Source organism: Hyla sarda, chromosome 3 (assembly GCF_029499605.1).
Source record: "Hyla sarda isolate aHylSar1 chromosome 3, aHylSar1.hap1, whole genome shotgun sequence".
Lineage (NCBI taxonomy): Eukaryota > Metazoa > Chordata > Amphibia > Anura > Hylidae > Hyla > Hyla sarda.
The window spans coordinates 296848988-296869485 of record NC_079191.1 but is presented as its reverse complement, the minus strand read 5'-3'; the positions used below and the strand labels follow the sequence as shown (position 1 = coordinate 296869485).

The following is a 20498-nucleotide window of genomic DNA, read 5'->3' as shown; positions in this document are numbered from 1 at the left end:
TGATGTGTTGCACCTCGAGCACAACACCGTCGTCAGCCTTAAGCAAGAAGGAAGCAGCAGCCTGTGTCTGTCCATGCCCAGCGTCCTGGGGCGGTGTTGCAATGTAGAGGTCCGCACTCTCGGTGGGGTTCTAGAAAAATAACACTTTTATGGCACTCGCTGGATAAGGAAAAGGAGTTTAAAGGATGCCAAAACTCCAGGTGGTTTGGAATAGGGATCGACCAATTATCGGTATGGCTGATATCGGCCGATAATCACGATTTTGGGCATTATCGGTATCGGCAATTACCTTGCCGATAAGCCGATAATGCCCCGCCCCCACCGCACCGCGACCGCCCCCCCCGACCCACCGCACCGCGTCGCCCCCCCCACCGTAGTGCTGGGCGGTATACCGGTATGGATTTTTGCCCATACCGCTATACCGGTCGGGCCCCTCCCCCACCCTCCGAGTCAATAAAAAAAATTAAACTTACCCGTAATGGGGGTGGTCCGGGCCATCCATCCTTCCTGTAGTGTCCGGCGGCATTCCGGGTGGAGGGTGAACCGGTCCGGGCTGTCCTTCTCCGGGGGTCATCTTCTCCACTCCGGGCAGGCTCCGGCCTAGTAGCTGTATAAACGCCGCTACGCCGTGACGTCAGGTGCGTCGCTGCGCACGGGCGTCACTGCGCAGCGGCGTCTAAGCTGCGTTACTAAGCCGGAGCCTGTCCAGAGTAAAGAAGAGCACCCCCGGAGAAGGACAGCCCGGACCGGTTCACCCTCCACCCGGAATGCCGCCGGACACTACAGGAAGGAAGGATGGCCCGGAGCACCCTGACAGGTAGGGGGAGAGAAGCGGGCGGCGGTGGCGGCCTATTGTACCGCAAAAGCCACTGCAGTGCATTGATTTAAAGCGCCCGCTTTAAATCAATGATCTGCAGCGGTGTCGCGGGGGGATAAATAGCCGATAACTTATACCGGAATATCGGTATAAGTTATCGGCTATCGTCCCTAACCTCCACCGATTATCGGTATCGGCCCTAAAAAAACGATATCGGTCGATCCCTAGTTTGGAACAATGTTCTTTATTGTAACAAACAGTTGACAACATGTTTTCGAGGGATTCTGCACCCCTCTTCCTCAGGTCAGGAAGGGGGACACCTACAAACAAGGGTTGTTTTATACATGTCCAAATTATAAAAATCCCGCGAGAGTGCATCCGGTTTGTGGGCAGGTCGGGTGACGTCATAATAGGCGTGTGCATCGGTAAAAAGTAAACAAAGAACATGTGCATTTCACATACATTAGGTTTTCATGCGCAAGCGCACCCTGCCAGCGTTCCCAAAACAGGGGACTGTGATGCTGTCAACGCACGGGATGAGCTTGGCATTCCCGATCCCGTGGGCTTACTGCCACACATGATTATGCCAGGAGCTATTTTCCCATGAAAGCTACTTCCAGCATCTCTAATGAAAACTTAATGTAGGTCAAATGCACATGTTCTTTGTTTACTTTTTATCGACACACACGCCTATTATGACGTCACCCGACCTGCCCACAAACCGGGTCCACTCTCGCGGGATTTTTATAATTTGGACATGTATAAAACAACCCTTGTTTGTATGTGTCCCCCTCCCTGACCTGAGGAAGAGGGGTGCAGAACCCCTCGAAACGCGTTGTCAACTGTTTGTTACAATGAAGAACGCTGTTCCATACCACCTGGAGTTGTGGCATCCTTTAAACTCCGTTTCCATATCCAGCGAGCGCCAGAAAAGTGACATTTTTCTACAACCCCACCAAGAGTGCGGACCTCTACATAATTAATACAGGGACATTTCCCATCACATTAATTTACACAAGATCCATAGAACCGATAGATTGAAAGGGGGTGGTATATAAATGAAGGCCCAAATCATCTTTTTCCCATCACACTGTACCATCAAAAATATGAATCTTCCATCCCTATCAATTTTTTCCCCTAATACTTCTATTCGTATCTCTTTATGTATCATCACACTTACCCCCCTTGAATAATTAGATTATGTTGAATGGTATGACATAGCAATCCATTTACGATGTAACATATTTGTTTTTCTCTGCTCAAATGTGTTTCTATGAGGCAGACAACTCCTGGTAAATGCTTTGATATAACTTTACACACTGCTGCTCATTTTACTCTTTCTGTCAGTCTTCTAATATTCTTCTAATATAAAGTATATTTACCATCTAAATAAAATAAAAATAAAAACAGCACCATCCCCTCCCTTCCATCCCCCTATCCCCTCATGGTCCGCTCTCCCATTGTGGACAGCGTTCCTCTTAACTGAGCCTAGATTCCACCTAACCACATTATATCAACTTAAAAGAAACATTTCTATTTACGGAATCGCTTATTTGATCGCATCTCTATCAAGCCACTCCATTGCTTCTGTTGGTGCTGTGAAAAAAACTGTCTGACTTTTATACTCTATTCTCAATTTAGCCGGAATTATTGAGTATTTTATCTCTGCTGCTCTCAATCATTTTTTTTACCTGTAGGAAATTCATCCTTGCCTGCTGAGTTTCCTTGGAGTAATCCGGAAATACTGCCAGCTTGCTACCATTTATAACTATCTCTAAATTTCTTCTTGATTTTCTTATAATATAATCTCTATCTGCTGAGGAAACAAATTTTACCAGATCTAGATCCTGGTGGAGGGGGTTGGAAAGGAACCCTATGTGCTCTTTCTATCACCATTGTCTCCAACATCCCTTCCTCTCCAAAATTTTCTTTCAACCACCACATCATAAATTTCTTACAATCTTCTCCTTCAGCCTTTTCTGGCATGCCCAAAACTCTGATGTTCGCCCGTCTACTCCTACCCTCCAAATCTCTAACCTTATCTGTCATCTCTTGGCAGACTTTTTTTTAAATTTAGCAATCTCTTCTTCTGATTTCTCTGCCACTTTTTTCACTACTTTTACTCTCTGTTCCACTTCTCCCACTCTTTCTCTCATCTTTTTCATATCTTCCCTTATTAAGACAATATCCACCCTAACCTCCCCCAAATTTTCCCGCACTTCAATAAGGAATTAATTAGATTTCTGCACCCCTTCTAATATTTTGTTCAGAATTTCCAGGGATTCCCTTGCTATTCCCTCATATTCTACCTCTTCCTCCGACTCAGGTCTATTCTCTTGCTTTTTCTTTTTGACAGTTGGGGACAGAAATTTAGCCATTACTCAGGGGACGGTACAGAGATCTCTCCCATGATCTATTCATACCCAGGACTGTATCCATAACAAGAGGGCATCCTCTACGTTTAGAGGAAAGAAGGTTTCTACACCACCACAGACAGGGGTTATTTACTGTAAGAGCAGTGAGACTGTGGAATTCTCTCCTGGAGGAGGTGGTCATGGGGAACTCTGTAAAAGAGTTCAAAAGGGGTCTGGATGCAATTTTGGAGAATAACAACTGATGGTTATGTATACTAGATATTTAGGGACAGCATGTTGATCCAGAGATTTATTCTGACTGCCATAATTGGGGTCGGGAAGGAATTATTACCTCTAGTATGAGGGTTTTTTGCCTTCCTCTGGATCAACTCAGTATGGACTCATAAAGGATATAGGTTGAACTAGATGGACTCCGGTCTTTTTTCAACCTTATGAACTATGTTACTATGTTACTCCTCCTGCCACATCTTCACCTTTCTCTTTAACTTTAGGTCCCGTTATCCCAATACCAGATTTTCTGCAAGCATCCTCTTTTCCATCTTTGTCTACATTTCTTGGTCCCATCATTGCTTTACAAACCGTTTACATTTTTACAATTATTGTCTATTACGGTCTGATATTTATACCAAATAAATCTAGATAGTATTTCAACACTGAATTATATTCACTCCTACAGCATTAATTTATCTATTTATCCGGTGTCTTCAACATAATATGTAAACAATTGACTTTAGTTCATGTATCACAGAACCCTTCTAACCAAAAAATAGAAAAGTCGCAGAAAGCTTTGAAGGAGAAATTTCCAAAGTAAAAAAACCCCCAGTAACTCTAAAGTTCGGATAATTAAAAGTCACAACACTTTGATAAACTCAACTACGGTCAGTTCATGCCTCCTTCACACACATTAACTATTTCCTCTCCTGGAACTGCTATATCCAGTAAAGTCAAATGTCAGGAGGCAAAATATAAAGTAACGACCCCCACAGTTCCAGGGACATCCGATACCAAAAATAAAGTAACCAACAGAACTTCTATAAGGCAGCAGCAAGGGAGGTCTTTTTAAATACGGAGTTACACTGCAGCCGGTCCCTTAAGTTTTACACACTGCGGCTCCACAGCTCTGTCCGGCTGCTTAATAGCCCCAATCTGACCTTGTTTTCTGTGTCCCATTCCCCGAGTCACTCAGCTGCACTCCTTTACGGCCCCTGATCTGCAGTAGCTTCCCATCCCATCTGCAGTAGTCTCCTCACTTCAACTCCTTCTCCCTCCGATCTCCTTGACCCCTCAGCGCTACCTCTCCGCTGCCAGCAGTCCTCCTCTCGGCATAATCAGGTAGGTGATGAGCGGCGTGCTCGCCTGCATACGCCGGTATCCTCAGCATAAAATTTTTATTATGCAGGCTGGGCCATTTATATGGATACACCTTAATAAAATGGGAATGATGATTGATATTAACTTCCTGTTGGGGGGTGACCATGGTGGCCATTTTGAAGTCAGCCATTTTTAATCCAACTTTTGTTTGCTCAATAGGAAGAGGGTCATGTGACATCAAACTTATTGGGAATTTCACAAGAAAAACACTGGTGTGCTTGGTTTTACCGTGACTTTATTCTTTCATGAATTATTTGCAAGTTTCTCTTTGTTTACAGCCATTGACATGTCGTCGAGGTTGACACTGTCAGGATCCGGACTGGTATGCGGAGAGGACTCTGGAGGTGGATCCTCTGTGTCAGTGAGGTGATGGCATGGGCTGTACCAGGGGAACGGAGTCTAAGAGGTTACTGGTTTTCACCAGAGCCTGCCGCAAAGCGGGATGGACTTGCAGCGGCAGGTAACCCCCAGGTCGTTCCACCCGATAGCGACTCAACCTCACTGACAGCTGAGACAGGCGCGGCACACCAGGACTAGACGGAGGCGAGGTCAGACGTAGCAGAAGGTCAGGGCACGCAGCGAGGTTCGTAGTCAGGGGCAACAGCAGAGGGTCTGGGTACACAGGCTTTGAACACACTATAACGTTTTCTCAGGGCACTAAGCAACAAGATCCGGCAAGGACAGGAAGGGGAAGTGGGTTTTTATAAGGAATGGGAGTGATACTACTGATTGGGCCAGGCACCAATTAGTGGTGCACTGGCCCTCTAAATTTCAGAGAGCCGGTGCGCGCGCCGGGACGTGACAGCCGGGGAACGGGACAGGTGAGACGATTGGGATGTGACCCGCGGGTGGGCGCGTCCCGCTACGCTGATCGCATCCCCGCCGGCAGTAACAGTGCAGCGCTCCCGGTCAGCGGGTCTGACCGGGGCGCGTGCAGACAGAAGAACACCGCGAGCGCTCCAGGGAGCAGCAGGGACCCGGAGCGCTCGGCGTACCCCCCCTTAGGTCTCCCCCTCTTTTTGGAGCCCAGGAATCTGCAGACAAGCTCCTTGTCAAAATGTTGGCCTCAGGTTCCCAGGACCTCTCTTCAGGGCCACAATTCTCCCAATCAATTAAAATAAAATCTTTTACCTCGGACGATCTTGGAGGCAAGGATCTCTTTGACAGCGAAGACATCAGAGGAGCCAGAAACAGGAGCAAGAACAGTAACCTTGGGAGAAAAGCGGTTAAGCACAAGAGGTTTGAGAAGAGACACATGGAAAGAGATAGGAATTCGAAGAGAAGAAGGAAGATGAAGTTTGTAAGAGACAGAATTAATTTGATTCTTGATTTTAAAAGGACCGAGGTAGCGAGGACCCAACTTGTAGCTAGGGACACGAAAGCGTATGTATTTGGCAGAGAGCCACACTTTGTCCCCAGGGAGAAAGACAGGAGGAGTTCTTCTCTTTTTATCTGCATTTGAGACAAGGCCAGTAGGAGCGACTTTTGAGTCTCCTTCCAGATAGCGGAGAAGTCCCGGGTTACTTCATCCAAGGCAGGAACTCCAGAAGAAGTGGGAATGGGGAGGGGGGGGCAGAGGGTGACGGCCGTACACCACAAAGAATGGGGATTTGGCGGAGGATTCAGAATTTTTGAAATTGTACGAGAATTCAGCCCAGGGCAGAAGGTCGACCCAATCATCTTGGCGGGAGGAGACAAGATGTTGCAAGTAGTCACCAAGAATCTGGTTTACTCTTTCCACTTGTCCTTTGGATTGGGGGTGATAGGAGGATGAGAAATGTAATTTGATCTTTAATTTATTACAGAGAGCTCTCCAAAATTTTGAGACAAATTGAACGCCTCTATCCGAGACGATATGCGTGGGAAGCCCGTGAAGAAGAAAAATCTGCAGAAAAAATTGCTTCGCCAACTGTGGCGCAGAAGGAAGGCCTGGAAGCGGAATGAAGCGAGCCATTTTGGAAAAACGATTAACGACCACCCAGATGACGGTGTTTCCATGGGATACGGGAAGATCTGTAATGAAATCCATGGCAATTTGGGACCATGGTTGCTCAGGGACGGGCAAAGGATGGAGTAGTCCAGCATGGCGTGGCCAATCCAAAACCGCCGCCAGTTTATCTGGATCCATTGGAAGCCCTTGGCCAGAAACTAGGTAACCTAGGAAAGGAAGACTGTTGCATTCAAAGAGACATTTTTCAAATTTAGCGTACAGGTGGTTTTCACAGAGTCTTTGGAGCACTTGACAGACATGACGACGGTGTTCCTCTAAGTTAGAGGAAAAAATCAAGATGTCATCCATGTAGACCACAACACAGGTATACAATAAGTCCCGAAAGATCTCATTAACAAAGTCCTGGAAGACTGCAGGGGCGTTGCAGAGCCCAAAGGGCATAACTAGATATTCAAAATGTCCATCTCTGATATTGAAAGCGGTTTTCTACTCATCACCTTTACGGATGCGAATAAGATTATACGTGCCCCTTAAGTCTAGTTTGGTGAAGATACTTGCTCCGCGTAGATGGTCAAAGAGTTCGGAGATCAAAGGCAGGGGATAGCGGTTTTTGATGGTAATATTGTTTAAACTGCGGTAGTCAATACATGGACGTAAGGATCCATCCTTTTTAGAAACAAAGAAGAACCCCGCTCCAGCAGGGGATGAGGATTTTCAAATAAAACCTCTCTTTAGGTTCTACTGGATATACTCCATCATGGCTTGAGTCTGTGGGGCTGACAGAGGGTAAATTCTGCCACGGGCGGAGTGGTACCAGGAAGAAGGTCAATGGGACAATCATAAGGTCTATGTGGAGGTAAGACCTCTGCTTGCTTTTTGCAGAATACATCTGAATAGTCCTGGTAAGCCTTGGGAAGGCCTGGTAAAGAAGAATCCTCAGGGGTTTGACTAGTGGAAGCAGATGTGAGACATCGCTTGTGACAAGAAGGACCCCAACTTTTGATCTCCCCGGTGGTCCAGTGGAGGGTAGAAGCATGACACTGGAGCCACGGCAAGCCGAGAAGAACTTCAGAGGTGCAGTTAGGCAGAACGAAAAATTCCATTTTTTCATGGTGAAGTCCAATGCTCATGGGCAGGGGTTCAGTGCGGTAGCGCACAGTGCAGTCCAATTTCTCTCCGTTTACTGAAGAGATAAAGAGCGGCTTGACGAGACAGGTTACTGGAATACTGAACCTATTAACAAAAGAGGCCAAGATAAAGTTTCCTGCAGAACCTGAGTCCAAGAAGGCCACTGCTGAGAAGGAGGAGTTGGCGGAAGGAGAAATCCGCACAGGTACAGTCAGACGTGGAGAGGCAGAATTCACACCAAGTGTCGTTTCACCCTTGTGAACTAGGTGCGTGCGTTTCTCCTGATGCGGAGGGTGGATAGGACAGTCTTTTAGGTAATGTTCGGTACTAGCACAGTACAGGCACAAATTCTCGTTTTGGCGGCGAGTCCTCTCTTGTAGGGTCAGGTGAGACCGATCCACTTGCATAGCTTCCTCGGCGGAAGGCACAGGAACAGATTGCAAAGGAAGTTGGAAGAGAGGAGCCTAGGAGAAAAACCGCCTGGTGCGAACAAGACCCTTTTCCTGACTAAGTTCCTGGCGTCTTTCCGAGAAACGCATGTCGATGCGGGTGGCCAAATGAATTAGTTCTGACAGATTAGCAGGAATTTCTCGTGCGGCCAGGACATCTTTAATGTTACTGGATGAGCCTTTCTTGAAGGTCGGGCAGAGGGCCTCATTATTCCAGGATAGCTCTGAGGCGAGGGTGCGGAACTGGATGGCGTATTCACCCACAGAAGAACTCCCTTGGACGAGGTTCAGCAAAGCAGTCTTGGCTGAGGAAGCCCGGGCTGGCTCCTCAAAAACACTACATACTTCAGAGAAGAAGGACTGGATAATAGTGGTGGCGGGATCGTTGCGGTCCCAAAGCGGTGTGGCCCATGACCAGGCCTTTCCAGACAGGAGACTGACCACGAAAGCCACCTTAGACCGTTCAGTAGGGAATTGGTCCAACATCATCTCCAGGTGTAGGGAACACTATCCAGAACACAATTGAAGTCTCCTATAACATATAAGTTTTCATATGTCTTCTCTTTAAGGAATTCCACTAGCCTCTGCAATGCGAGCGGGACATATACAAAGGCTATCACAGCCTTGCACTCTTCCCATTTAGTGTGTATAAAAATATACCGACCTCTTTCATCGATTTTAGCGGAATTAATTACCATGTTAATTTTTTCATTTATTAAGACAGAGACTTCAGCGGAGTATTCTGAATACATTGAGTGCAGGGCTGTGCCAGCCCACTTTCTCATAATCAATTGACATGTAACTGGCGTGAAGTGAGTTTCTATCAGGCAGACCACTGCCGGCAAGTAATTATTTATTCTATCAAAGATGGCAGTCCTTTTCCCTTTCTCCTTAACTCCTCTGATGTTCCATGCTAGTCCCTTTTTCTCTCTGTTCATAGGTAAGTTACTATAGGGTAATTGAGCTTAAAAAAGAAAGGAAAAAGAATCTCCCTACCGGTGGTGCCAGACTGATTCCCTATACCCCTCCCCCCTTCCCCTCCCCCCCCCCTTCTCGAGTTGCTGGGAAACAACTCTCTTTACTTTTTACTAGTCTCCAAAGTCCCCCCCCCTCTATAAATCCTGCGAGTCCATCCATTGTCTAACTTCTTCCGCAGAGTGAAAAAACAGGGTTTTCCCTTTAAAAATAATTCTCATACGGGACGGGAGAATGCAATGTCCTGATCATGTAGTTTCTTCTTAATTTCTTTAAATGCAATTCTTCTCATTTGTGTAGCTTTTGAAAAATCTGGGTACAGAAAAATATTGGCCGAGCCATACTCTATTTTCCCCTTCTCCCTAGAGAGCTTTAACAGCATATCTCTGTCCTTGGAGTTTACAAGTTTAATCAACATTGTCCTGGGCCGAGCATCGGGAGTAGGCTTCCCAAACGGTACCCTATGTGCCCTTTCAATCAGGAACCAGTCTGACAAGGCTTCACCGCTCACGATTCCCTTTATCCAGTTAGTACAAAATTCTATCGGATCCGTTCCCTCCTCCTGCTCGGGCAAACCAACCATTCTAATATTTGCACGACGGGATCTGTCTTCTAATTCATTTATCTTATCCTTCAGCTCTTTATTTTCTCTTTGAGCAACCGCCTTGTTTTCCATAACTGATCCAACTTTAGTATCCAGCAGGGGGAGTGTTTTTTCTATCTTGCCCACTCTGTCCTTAACTTTCTGCATATCCTCTCTTATGAAGCTGATCTCTGCTCCAATACCGCCAACTTGTGTTGTTAATTCTGCAAGAGCCTTGTTGCTTTTTTGAACTTCATGCAGGATAGAGTTTGACACTTCCGGGTTTGTCTCTCCACTCTCACCCTCCTCACTGCCCTCATCGACCTGGAGCACTGCATATGTTGACCCCCCTTATCCCCCAGGGAGTGTGCTCCTGGCTGCTGTTTGGCAGTTCTAGTTCTAATAGTTTCTCAAGGGGATCCAAGGTATTTATCCATTTTATTATGATTGGGGGTATCTAGGCTGTTCCCTCCTCCCGAGAGCCTTTTCGGGGTTTTTGTTTTATTAGACATAAATAAGGGTATACAATAATGTCTGTAATGCAGTGTTAGCTTCTGCTACGTGAGTAAATTTCATCCTCCAGCATTAACCCCCTGCAGAAAAGAAAATAGATCCAGTGTTCACTTATATATTTAATGTTACCTTTTGATGACACTGCAAAAGACGGGGGGTGGAGAGACTCTCTCTCGTTTACTCACGGCTGGATCTTGGTTTCACAGGAGTGGGTTTAGTTCTTCAGGATGACCCAGCAGCTAAAAGGAAAGAGGGGCATATTCTTAAAATTTTTAGGATAAACGTCCGGAGGTGCAGCTCGTCAAACCGGATCTAGAGACAATTTTTATAGAAATAAGAGCTTCTGGCTCTTCCCTTAACAGCAACGCATTGTTCATTATTTAGGAGGCTAGAGCCATCAGCCCCATCCAGGGACTTCTCAAAGATTATATATTATTCCTGCGAGTTCAACCTTATTACTTATAGTTCTTCTAGTAGATTTGAAGACATACCCCGAGGGAGGAGGAGGGATTGGCGGGTGAGAACAGTTACTAGTTTTAATCCAACCTCAGTCCGTTGGGGGGGCGACGGGGCAGAGGGGGCGGCAAACCTACCGAACCCCTCCTTCCCACCACATCGCCCCCCCAGCCACCCGGGCCAGCGCCAAGCCCGCCGCGCCCAGCCAGCAGCCCCCCAGCATGGCCGCCCAGGAGAGAGGGCCCCCACCACCCCCCCCCCGAATCGGGCCGCGCACGCCCCCCCCCGCGCCCCAGTCCCCGCTCACTAAGTCAGAAACTCCAGGGCTCATACCTTACTGCAGCACAATGGTATTCCAGGCTACAAATCACAGAGAGAGGGCTGCAGGTCATACAATCTCCCAGGCCAGGACCTGTTCACTCCCGCCTGGGCTCAATTACTCCGGACAGCAGCGAAAATCCTGCGGCACGCTCCTTCACAGTCCACCAATGCCGCTGCTTCCTGTTCTGGCAGCATGGCTTCCCATGCTGCCCTTTACACACTTCCTGCGCACGGCTCCTCCTACCGGCTCCCTTCACTGTGGCGCAAATCCCCGGCAAAAGTTCCCGCTCACCACCGCCATCTCCGGACCCGGCCTCCACGCCGTACTCCATCGGGGGTCGGCGAGTCCTCGGTCGCGCCGGTCATGCCGTCATGCCGCCACCGCTATCCGGCCAGCCGCACCACTCCCCGGCCTCAACTTTCCATGTTCCACGGTAGGGAGAGGGGAAGGGAGGGAGGAGCGGAGATGCGGGACCTACGTCATCCCGTCACGTGATCTCTCCGCTCTAGTATGAGGGTTTTTTGCCTTCCTCTGGATTAACTCAGTAGGGACTCATTAGGGATATAGGTTTAACGTGATGGACTCTGGTCTTTTTTCAACCTTATGAACTATGTTACTATGTTAGGTAACCAGCACTGATCTGAGCACTGACCTTGCTCAACTCAGCAAGGGGGTAGGTGAACCAGCAATGTGTATACTGTATGCACATCGTAGGCTTACTGTAAATTCTTGTATATCTACTGCTGCTCAGCATCAGCTGTGCTCACGGCTCTATAGCTACAGCACAGTCCTGATCTCTGCAGGGATAGTTTACAGTGCAGTACTATGCTGCACTAGAAGCTGTATGGCTGCAGAAGAAAGTAGTGATGCTATCCACCAATCCTTCCCTCCAGGGATGCTGAAACTATGGCGTTTTTGCTTAAAAAAAGGTCATGTCTCAGCAAGCTGCGATTTGTTAAAACTGGGGAAAAAATGCCAAACTCAAAAACGTTTTGGGTTTCCCTGTTGACTCCCTGCTTACATCTGGTTGTTTCTTTTTATCCACATATATATTCTTTCACGTATATGTCAGTGTGCATTTTTAAAAATGTCCTTGCTGTGTGGTTTTGCTGTGGTTAACATACAATAACCATTTTTTTTTTAACTCACTCCACTTTTCTCCTAATATATACATTCTTCTCACCATATATTTACACACATATTTCATTACGACTCCGATCATTCATACACATTCTTCTTCAGTTTTTTCTTTTTCACATTTACATTCATTCCTTCTACTCATCTGGTATTCACCTTATTCCTTTTTCCGTAACTCATTCCTTCCATTATTCATGCATCACCTATCACTTATGTATCACTCATTCCTTAATTATGTGGGATAGTAGTCCTGTAGAAATCGAGTTCCCATACAATGTGTGAGGTGGTACAATGTAGCTAGGAAATGAGCAGGTATAGATAGGTTAGAAGTGCACTTATTGCACGAAACCACCGGTTGTAGCCTCTGAGCCCCTGTGCAAGTCTCGAACCTCCATGACTGCTTCTGTATAACAAACGACGGATTGCAGGAATATCTCTTTTTTTTTTTTACCATTGGTATAATGTAGTTTATTACCTTTTACTTTTATTTATTTATGCAATGTTTGTCCTCCATTTATTTACAATGGGGGACATGTATCAAAGATTTTACCCCTGTTTTGTGTGTATTTTTTTGCGCAAAATTTTGCGCAAGCCCTTTTTTTCCGCAATTTTTTTGCGCACGTTTTGGTAGAGCATGTCCTCCAGGATTGGCTGAATCAGGGTACCTTGGAGTGACATCTATAGTACACATGGATTTATTAACTGCGTACTTTTTTTTTTACACCAAAAATTTTGCCGCAAGAGCTGTTTTTTTTGCGCAAATATAAGCCATCTTGGACTTAACATAGCAAGATGCTCTAAATCATTGATTCTATTTTCCAAAGAGTGGATTTAGGAGATTACTATATTTACCCGCAATTTATGAAGCTCATTGCACTTGATTGATAAATTTAGCGCTTCTGCACATAATTTAGAATTCGGGAAAAGGGGTAAAATGCTTCTACCATGCACAAATAATGATACATGTCCCCCAATATCCTTATATTCCCATTGGTATTTTATACCTTCTTTCCATTCACAACCATATTCCTTTTTCACCTTATTACTACGTGTACTTATTTTTTTCATTTATTTTTTCACTTCACTGTTTCTTGATTATGCATGAATGTTAATTTAATATATAATTCTTTTAGTTAAACTTCATTATTTATATTTATCACTTATGCAATTTAATTCCTATATGTGAACTCCCATCTACTATATTCAGGGTTTGAGAGATATCCTTGTTGTCATATATGCTTTATCTCCTCCTTGCTGACAGATGGTGCTCTCTCCGGGCACATTCAGTATACTGTTGGTTACAGATACTGCGGCTTTCGCATGTACGCATGGGGCGGTCCGGCGTCCGGAAGTCATGTTTATGTCATGACGCAGTGACATGTTTAATCACGTGCTGCGTCAAGTGACGCGGCTCTTTCGGGTTCCATCCGGCCAGCTGTAACGGCATTCATGCGCCGATTGTTTGCCACAGGTGTTGCCTTAATTCCGGTGAGAGCTTCTTTGTAATTGGTGTCCTGTTATATAAAGAGACAGTCTTACTGGGGTATAGCCACTCCCAGACGAAGAGTATGTTCCCGAATGTGCGTTGGAGTGGCGCTATCCCGGCTCCTGCATTATTTTGTCCTTGCTATTAAATCATTAGGTCTGTATCAGCATTGCAAGCTCATTTTGTTATTATGATTGCATGTGTCACTTTATAAAACTTGAACATTAAAAAACAACGGGATGCGCTCTGTAGTGTGATATCTCAGGATACAATGGTAACGCAACATGTGAATATGCGATTTCCAGAAATAGTTGTACTCTGTCCAAGTACAACCATGGATAAAGGTGTGGTGTAATATAATGGGGTCTCTGCAGCCGCTCCACCTCATGCAAATATAGATATAGCGTAGAAACTCTTCCAAACCCAGCAGAGTCAAACAGGCGCTTGAGACAAGGTAAAATCGAAATTTCTCTTTATTCCCACAATGCAACGCATTTCGCGGAAGTTCCGCTTCATCAGGCATAGGAGCTTGGACAAGGTGTGTGGATTTTATAGGGAAAATCATTAACCCCTTCAGGGGAAAAGGATTAACCGTTTACAAAACCAGTTCAACATAAAGCTGCATTCATTATGGAGACCAACATGCATATAAAAGTAACAAATGCATATATTAAATATAACATAAATGTCCAAAATATTGCACAGCTATTTTTATTTAAAAAATCATAAAATTATTTCCACAAAAATAGACAAAACATACAAAAAAATTATAATAAAGAAGTTATAATATATATAAAAATAATAATAATAATAAAATGAAATAATAAAGATAAAAAACATATCTCAACGGGCATTTTCTAGGGTTTCATTGAGACCATCGGGAACCAAAGTGGAAAGAGTGAATATCCAAAATGCTTCCCTGTGGTTTTATCTTTGAATTTGATTAGGGAAATCTTGAGGGATGGTTTCAAGGATAATTAGTTTCAACTTGTCAATGCATTTATTGTGTTTAAATAGAAAATGACGAGACACACTTCTCCGTCTGGAGAAGAAAAAGTTTAGTCTCAAGGGGCGACACGCCTTCTTTACCGTGAGGACTGTGAATTTATGGAACGGTCTACCTCAGGAATTGGTCACAGCAGGAACAATTAACAGCTTTAAAACAGGATTAGATACATTCATGGAACAAAATAACATTAATGCTTATGAAGAAATATAAAATCCCATCCCTTCCCCAATATCGCGCCACACCCCTACCCCTTAATTCCCTGGTTGAACTTGATGGACATATGTCTTTTTTCGACCGTACTAACTATGTAACTATGTAACTATGTAACATGAATCAATTTTTTATGTTTGATCTATGTTTGTTCAGTCTGAACTGTGCGGCCAATGTACTGAAGCCCACAGTCACAGCTCAAGAGATACACAGAAAAGGGACTATAACAAGTATAGTGTCCTTTAGGGAAAACATATTTTTTTGGGACATAGGAAGAAAAAGACAACATAGGGCTACCGATCAGAGAGCAGCACATACATCAGGCACGTTCACCGGGAAAAGTGCCCAATGTAGGCAAGAAGAAAACTATATGTTTTTTAATTTACTCAGTGCAATTAGATTTTTATGGTTAGGGAATCTACAAAAAGTAACCCCTGGCTGGGTTAGTCCTTTTCCCCTGAAGGGGTTAATGATTTTCCCTATAAAATCCTCACACCTTGTCCCAGCTCCTATGCCTGATGAGGAGGAACTTCCGCGAAACGCGTTGCATTGTGGGAATAAAGAGAATTTTTGATTTTATCCTTTTTATGTTGTATGTAATTTATATGTACATGCTCACTATACTTTTTTGCCGCTAATGACATATGATTCTCATATAAGTGGTTCCGATTGTTCTCTTTGGTGTTTTAAACTGTATACACGTCGTAAGCTTACTGTCAATTCTTGCTAGGCAGTAGATATACAATGCATCAGCTGTGCTCCCGGCTCTATAGCTGCAGCACAGTCTCAATCTCTGCAGGGACAGTTTACAGTGCAGCACTGTGCTGCATTAGAAGCTGTATGGCTGCAAAGAAAAGTAGTGATGCTATCCACCATTACTTCCCTCTAGGGATGCTTAAACTATGGGGTTTTTGCTTAATAAAATGCCATAGTCTCAGCAAGCTGCAATTTGTTAAAACTGGGGAAAAAATGCCAAACTTAAAAAAACGAAAATGGGTTTGGTGTTTTGGGTTTCCCAATTGACTCCCTGCTTACATCTGACTGCTGAGTTTTTCCCAAAACGCCCAAAACGCCCAAACAAACCTGAGGGGAATTCTAAACTTAACCCCTTAAAGGGGTACTCCGCCCCTAGACATCTTATCCCCTATACAAAGGATAGGGGATAAGATGTCAGATCGCCTGGGAGCCGCTGCTGGGGAGCCCCGGGATCCCCGCTGCGGCACTGCGCTACTATTACAGCACAGAGCGAGTTTGCTCTTTGCGTAATGACGGGCGATACAGGGGACGGAGCTGTGTGACGTCATGGCTCCGCCCCTCGTGACATCACTGCCCGTCCCCTTAATGCAAGTCTATGGCAGGGGGCGTGACGACCGCCGCGCCCCCTCCCATAGACTTGTATTGAAAGAGGCGGGCCGTGACGTCACGAGGGGCGGAGCCGTGACGTAACGATGCTCCGGCCCCTGTATTGCACGTCATTACGTGCAGAGCGAACTCGCTCTGTGTTGTAATTATAGCGCAGTGCCGCAGCGGGGATCCCGGGGCTCCCCAGCAGCGGGACCTCGGTGATCTGACATCTTATCCCCTATCCTTTGAATAGGGGATAAGATGTCTAGGGGCGGAGTACCCCTTTAAGTACTGGGCCATTTTTCATTTTTGTACTTTTGTTTTTTCCTCCTCGCCTTCTAAAAACTTTGTAATGACAACAATCGTTTCACCACAAAATCTACGGCGAAACCAGAGATAAAATATTTGTGGGGCAAAATTAAAAAATAAAACACACAATTTTGTAGATTTTGGGGGCTTCCGATTCTACGCAGTGCATTTTCGTTAAAAATGCCACCTTATCTTTATTCTGTGGGTCCGTACAGTTACAAGGATACCTAATTTATATAGGTTTTATTTTATTTTTATACTTTAAAAGATGATAACTACATGCACCAAAATTGGTATGTTTAACATTGTCATCTTCTGACCCCTATAACTACTCTATTTTTCCGTATACAGGGATGTAGGGCTCATTTTTTGCGCCATTATCTGAAGTTTTTATCATTTTTTTTGTTTTGATGTGACTTTTTGATCCCTTTTTATAAAAAAGAAAGCTTTAGAGTATACAAAGTGACCAAAAATATGCAATTTTGGACTTTGGTATTTTTTTTTTTTACGTAAATGCTATTGCCCGTGTGGTTTAATTAACATATTTTTATAGTTCAGACATTTGCACACGCGGCAATGCCACATGTGTTTATTTTTATTATGTTAACGTATTTTTATATGAAATTTGGGAAAGGGTGATGGGTGTTGAATAAAAGTTTTTTTTTTTTTTTTTTTTAAACTTATTTTTTTTTTTACACTTTACTTATTCCATAGGTCCAGGCAGGCATTATCAATCACAGAGCAGGGACCAGCACAGAAGCAGAGGTAAGCCCTCCGGCTACCTCCACAGTGGATCGTCCACCCCCACCCCCCCCCAGCGATCCACCCCACTAGACCACAAGGGACTGTTTAAAGGTCCCTTTAGATGCCACTGTCAGCTTTGACAGAGGCCGGTATGGCGCTAGCTCGAGTCAGGAGTTTCTATGGGCAAATGATCAAATTTTCCATTTGCACAGATTTCGATAAATCTCCCTGATTTCCACACAGATTTTGGGCAGTTTTTTCTTCTGTGATATGTTAAAGATATATTTATATACAGTTACATAGTTAGTACAGTTTAAAAAAAGACATAGGGCTCTCAAGTTCAACCAAAGAGATGTAGGTATTTATTTTTAAAATCTAATCAATTTTGCTGAAACTGTAAATACTTTTCGTTTGGGAAGTCACATAAAATCCATGGCAAATGATGCCATATATTAAAGAGAAGCGGTCAGCCTGTTTACCCACACTAAACCCAATACATGAGTCCAACAAGGGGTCACTTACTTAAATATGTCCAGTAGGTCCTGAGATATGTCCCCCAGAAAATCCTCTGCTGAATTCAGTGAATCACGCGCAGGGGGTGGGATTTTGTCAGCCCAATTTACATTTTTTTTTTTTTGTGCCTCCACATCCTAGTGAAGTGTAGTCACAAAGCCCCACCCCCTGTGCGTGATCTACTCAGTTCAGCAGAGGACATTCTGGGGGACATATCTCAGGACCTACTGAACATATTTAAGTAAGTGACCCATTGTTGGACTGCTGTTCATCCACACTATAACCCAGTGTATTGGGTTTTTGGTGTGGGTGGAAGGCTGACAGTTTTCCTTTAACCCTGTCTAAGGGTACGTTCACACGCACTGATTTTCAGCGGATTTTCAGCTGCAGATCCGCTGGTGAAGGCCCGCTCTATGCTGGCTTTACATGTGCCTGCTCGTAGTGGCAACACGCCGCTACCAGCAGACACACTGTGATGTGTGAGTCGCAGTATACTCGCACATCGCGGGAGCTCTCTGCCTAGCTCAGAGCAGGGAGAGCGGCCACGCATCGCTTCACTGTGTCTGCTGGTAGCGGCAGGCACATGTACGAGCATGCACATGTAAAGCCAGCATAGAGCGGGGCCTTCACCAGCGGATCCGCAGCTAAATACGCTGCGAAAATCAGCACGTGTGAACGTACCCTTAGGCTGGGTTTACATGCTGTAATAGTGTGCTGAAAGGCCAGTTGCCACATGGCACAACTGCACGTGTGTTACAGGGAATTGTAATTTTCTTGTGATGCGTAATTGGATGTGTGGTTCCCACTGGCTAAACATGTTAAAAACATCACATTAAGGCTAGGTTTCCACACAGGTCTTTTCCTGGCATTTGTTGGAAATCTGCCACTGCAGTTTTTGAGCTTAAAGGGGTATTCCGGGCAAAAACATTTTATCCTTTATCCAAAGGATAGGAGATAAGATGTCTGATCGCGGGGGGCCTGCCGCTGGGACCCCCCGCGATCTCCCTGCAGCACCCGCATTCTAGGCGGGAGCTGCGTCTCCAGTTTAGGAAACATCTATCACGCCCCTCTCCCATACACATAATTGGAGGGGGCATGGCGTGACGTCACCTCCCCAGTCCCGGAACCCGGAGGTTTCCGAAACTGGAGACGCATAGAATGCGGGTGCTGCAGGGAGATCGCGGGGGGTCCCAGCGGCGGGCCCCCCGCAATCAGACATCTTATACTGCTTCCTTTGGCAAGGGTTTTTGCCCGGAATACCCCTTTAAGTTAGAAGTGGATCCAACAGGAAGGAAATGTATAAGTCCTTTCTAGTTCCTATTCCTTATGAATACACTTCTGGCTTTGGCTCAAAAACTGCAGTGGCAATTTCCCCCCCACAAAAAAATGGCAGAAAAAAAACCTAGGCTTAAACAGACACATCAAAAAACCCATGCTGTTTGGCCACACAACATACTAGGTACTCATTAATGCGGGCTTAGGCTGTTTTTATGCTAATTGACAAGCGGTTTAGAATTTTGTGGCCTCAACGGTGTGATTTTGTGACACAAACAGGTAAGGCACATAATAACTTTGGAAAAATTTACTAAGGTTTTTGCACCTGACTATGTTAATACTATGTGTAAACTTGACCTAAAAGTGCCTGTGTATTTGACCACCCGTTTCACTGGCATGTAACAATAAGGGGGTAGCAAACGCTATGGGGGATATGGGAGTATTTATGATGTTCGAAAGTCACAGGTTGGCACAAAAAAGTTGCAAACCCCTTTAAAAAAAGTTGCAAGTCTACTCCAGGTCTCACCTGAAGTACAAAACTCGCTTACGTGAGCAAAATAAAAAAGTGCTCAAAATTTATCAAACCCCTGTGTTAGTATGATAAATATGTAGCACATAAGCAAAACAAAAGCAGGAAAAAAAAAATACCTTTAGAACTTGCACAGGGCCGAACAGGCCAAGATCGCCCTGCTAATAGGGCCAGCGATTAGCCGACGAACAAGTAAATGCTTGTTCATTAGCTGATCCTATGATCTTGATTGGTCAAAAGAATAATTGGCCTTTGGTTGCACATTTCTCTGCGTATGAGCGTGGTGGCAATAACTGATGGCAGAAAAGGGCTGCACATACTATCGACATTCTGCACATTTTGAATAATCCAGAGAGTGCTAGGACTGCTCAGTAATTCTGTTTCAAAGACGACAATGCACTTGTGTGCTAAATCAGCCAAAAGAAAAGACAAGTCTATTCTTTTTGCGGATGCCAGAAACAACTGCCACAGAAATTCTGTGTGAACAGTGCAGCAGAATCCCATTGAAATCGATGAGACTCAGCTACAGCAGAATATTCCTGTGGAATTCCGCATGGATATTCCACTGTGTGAACCTATGCTTACTCCGGATTTGATAATGTGTACTTGCGTACTGACAGGTATCAGTATGGGTCATAAAATCTGCTGTCAGGCTGGGGCTTGTGGCCGTGATACAGAAATGTGTCCGTAATAAAGTGGGGCAAAAAAGTATTTAGTCAGCCACCAATTGTGAAAGTTCTCCCACTTAAAAAGATGAGAGAGGACTGTAATTTTCATCATAGGTGAACCTCAACTATGAGAGACATAATGAGGAAAAAAATCCATAAAATCACATTGTTTGATTTAAAAAAAAAAAATTATTTGCAAATTATGGTGGAAAACAAGTATTTGGTCACCTACAAACAAGCAAGATTTCTGGCTCACAGACCTGTGACTTCTTCTTTAAGGGTCTCCTCTGTTGTCCACTCATTACTTGTATTAATGGCACCTGTTTGAACTTAT

At 44.8% G+C, this 20498-nt stretch overlaps 1 protein-coding gene across 3 annotated transcripts in view; it reads left to right on the top strand.

Moving 5' to 3' along the window:
- The window catches only part of PGBD5 (piggyBac transposable element derived 5), a 442361-nt gene that overhangs the window by 15428 nt on the left and 406435 nt on the right, over positions 1-20498 (top strand). For 2 of the 3 annotated variants that reach the window (XM_056566918.1, XM_056566920.1), the window contains exon 2: positions 17150-17200. The exons of the other annotated variant lie outside the window; for it this stretch is intronic. In XM_056566918.1, coding sequence (XP_056422893.1) covers positions 17150-17200 — 51 coding nt within the window. The remainder of the gene's footprint in view (positions 1-17149; positions 17201-20498) is intronic. 3 annotated transcript variants of the gene reach the window in all.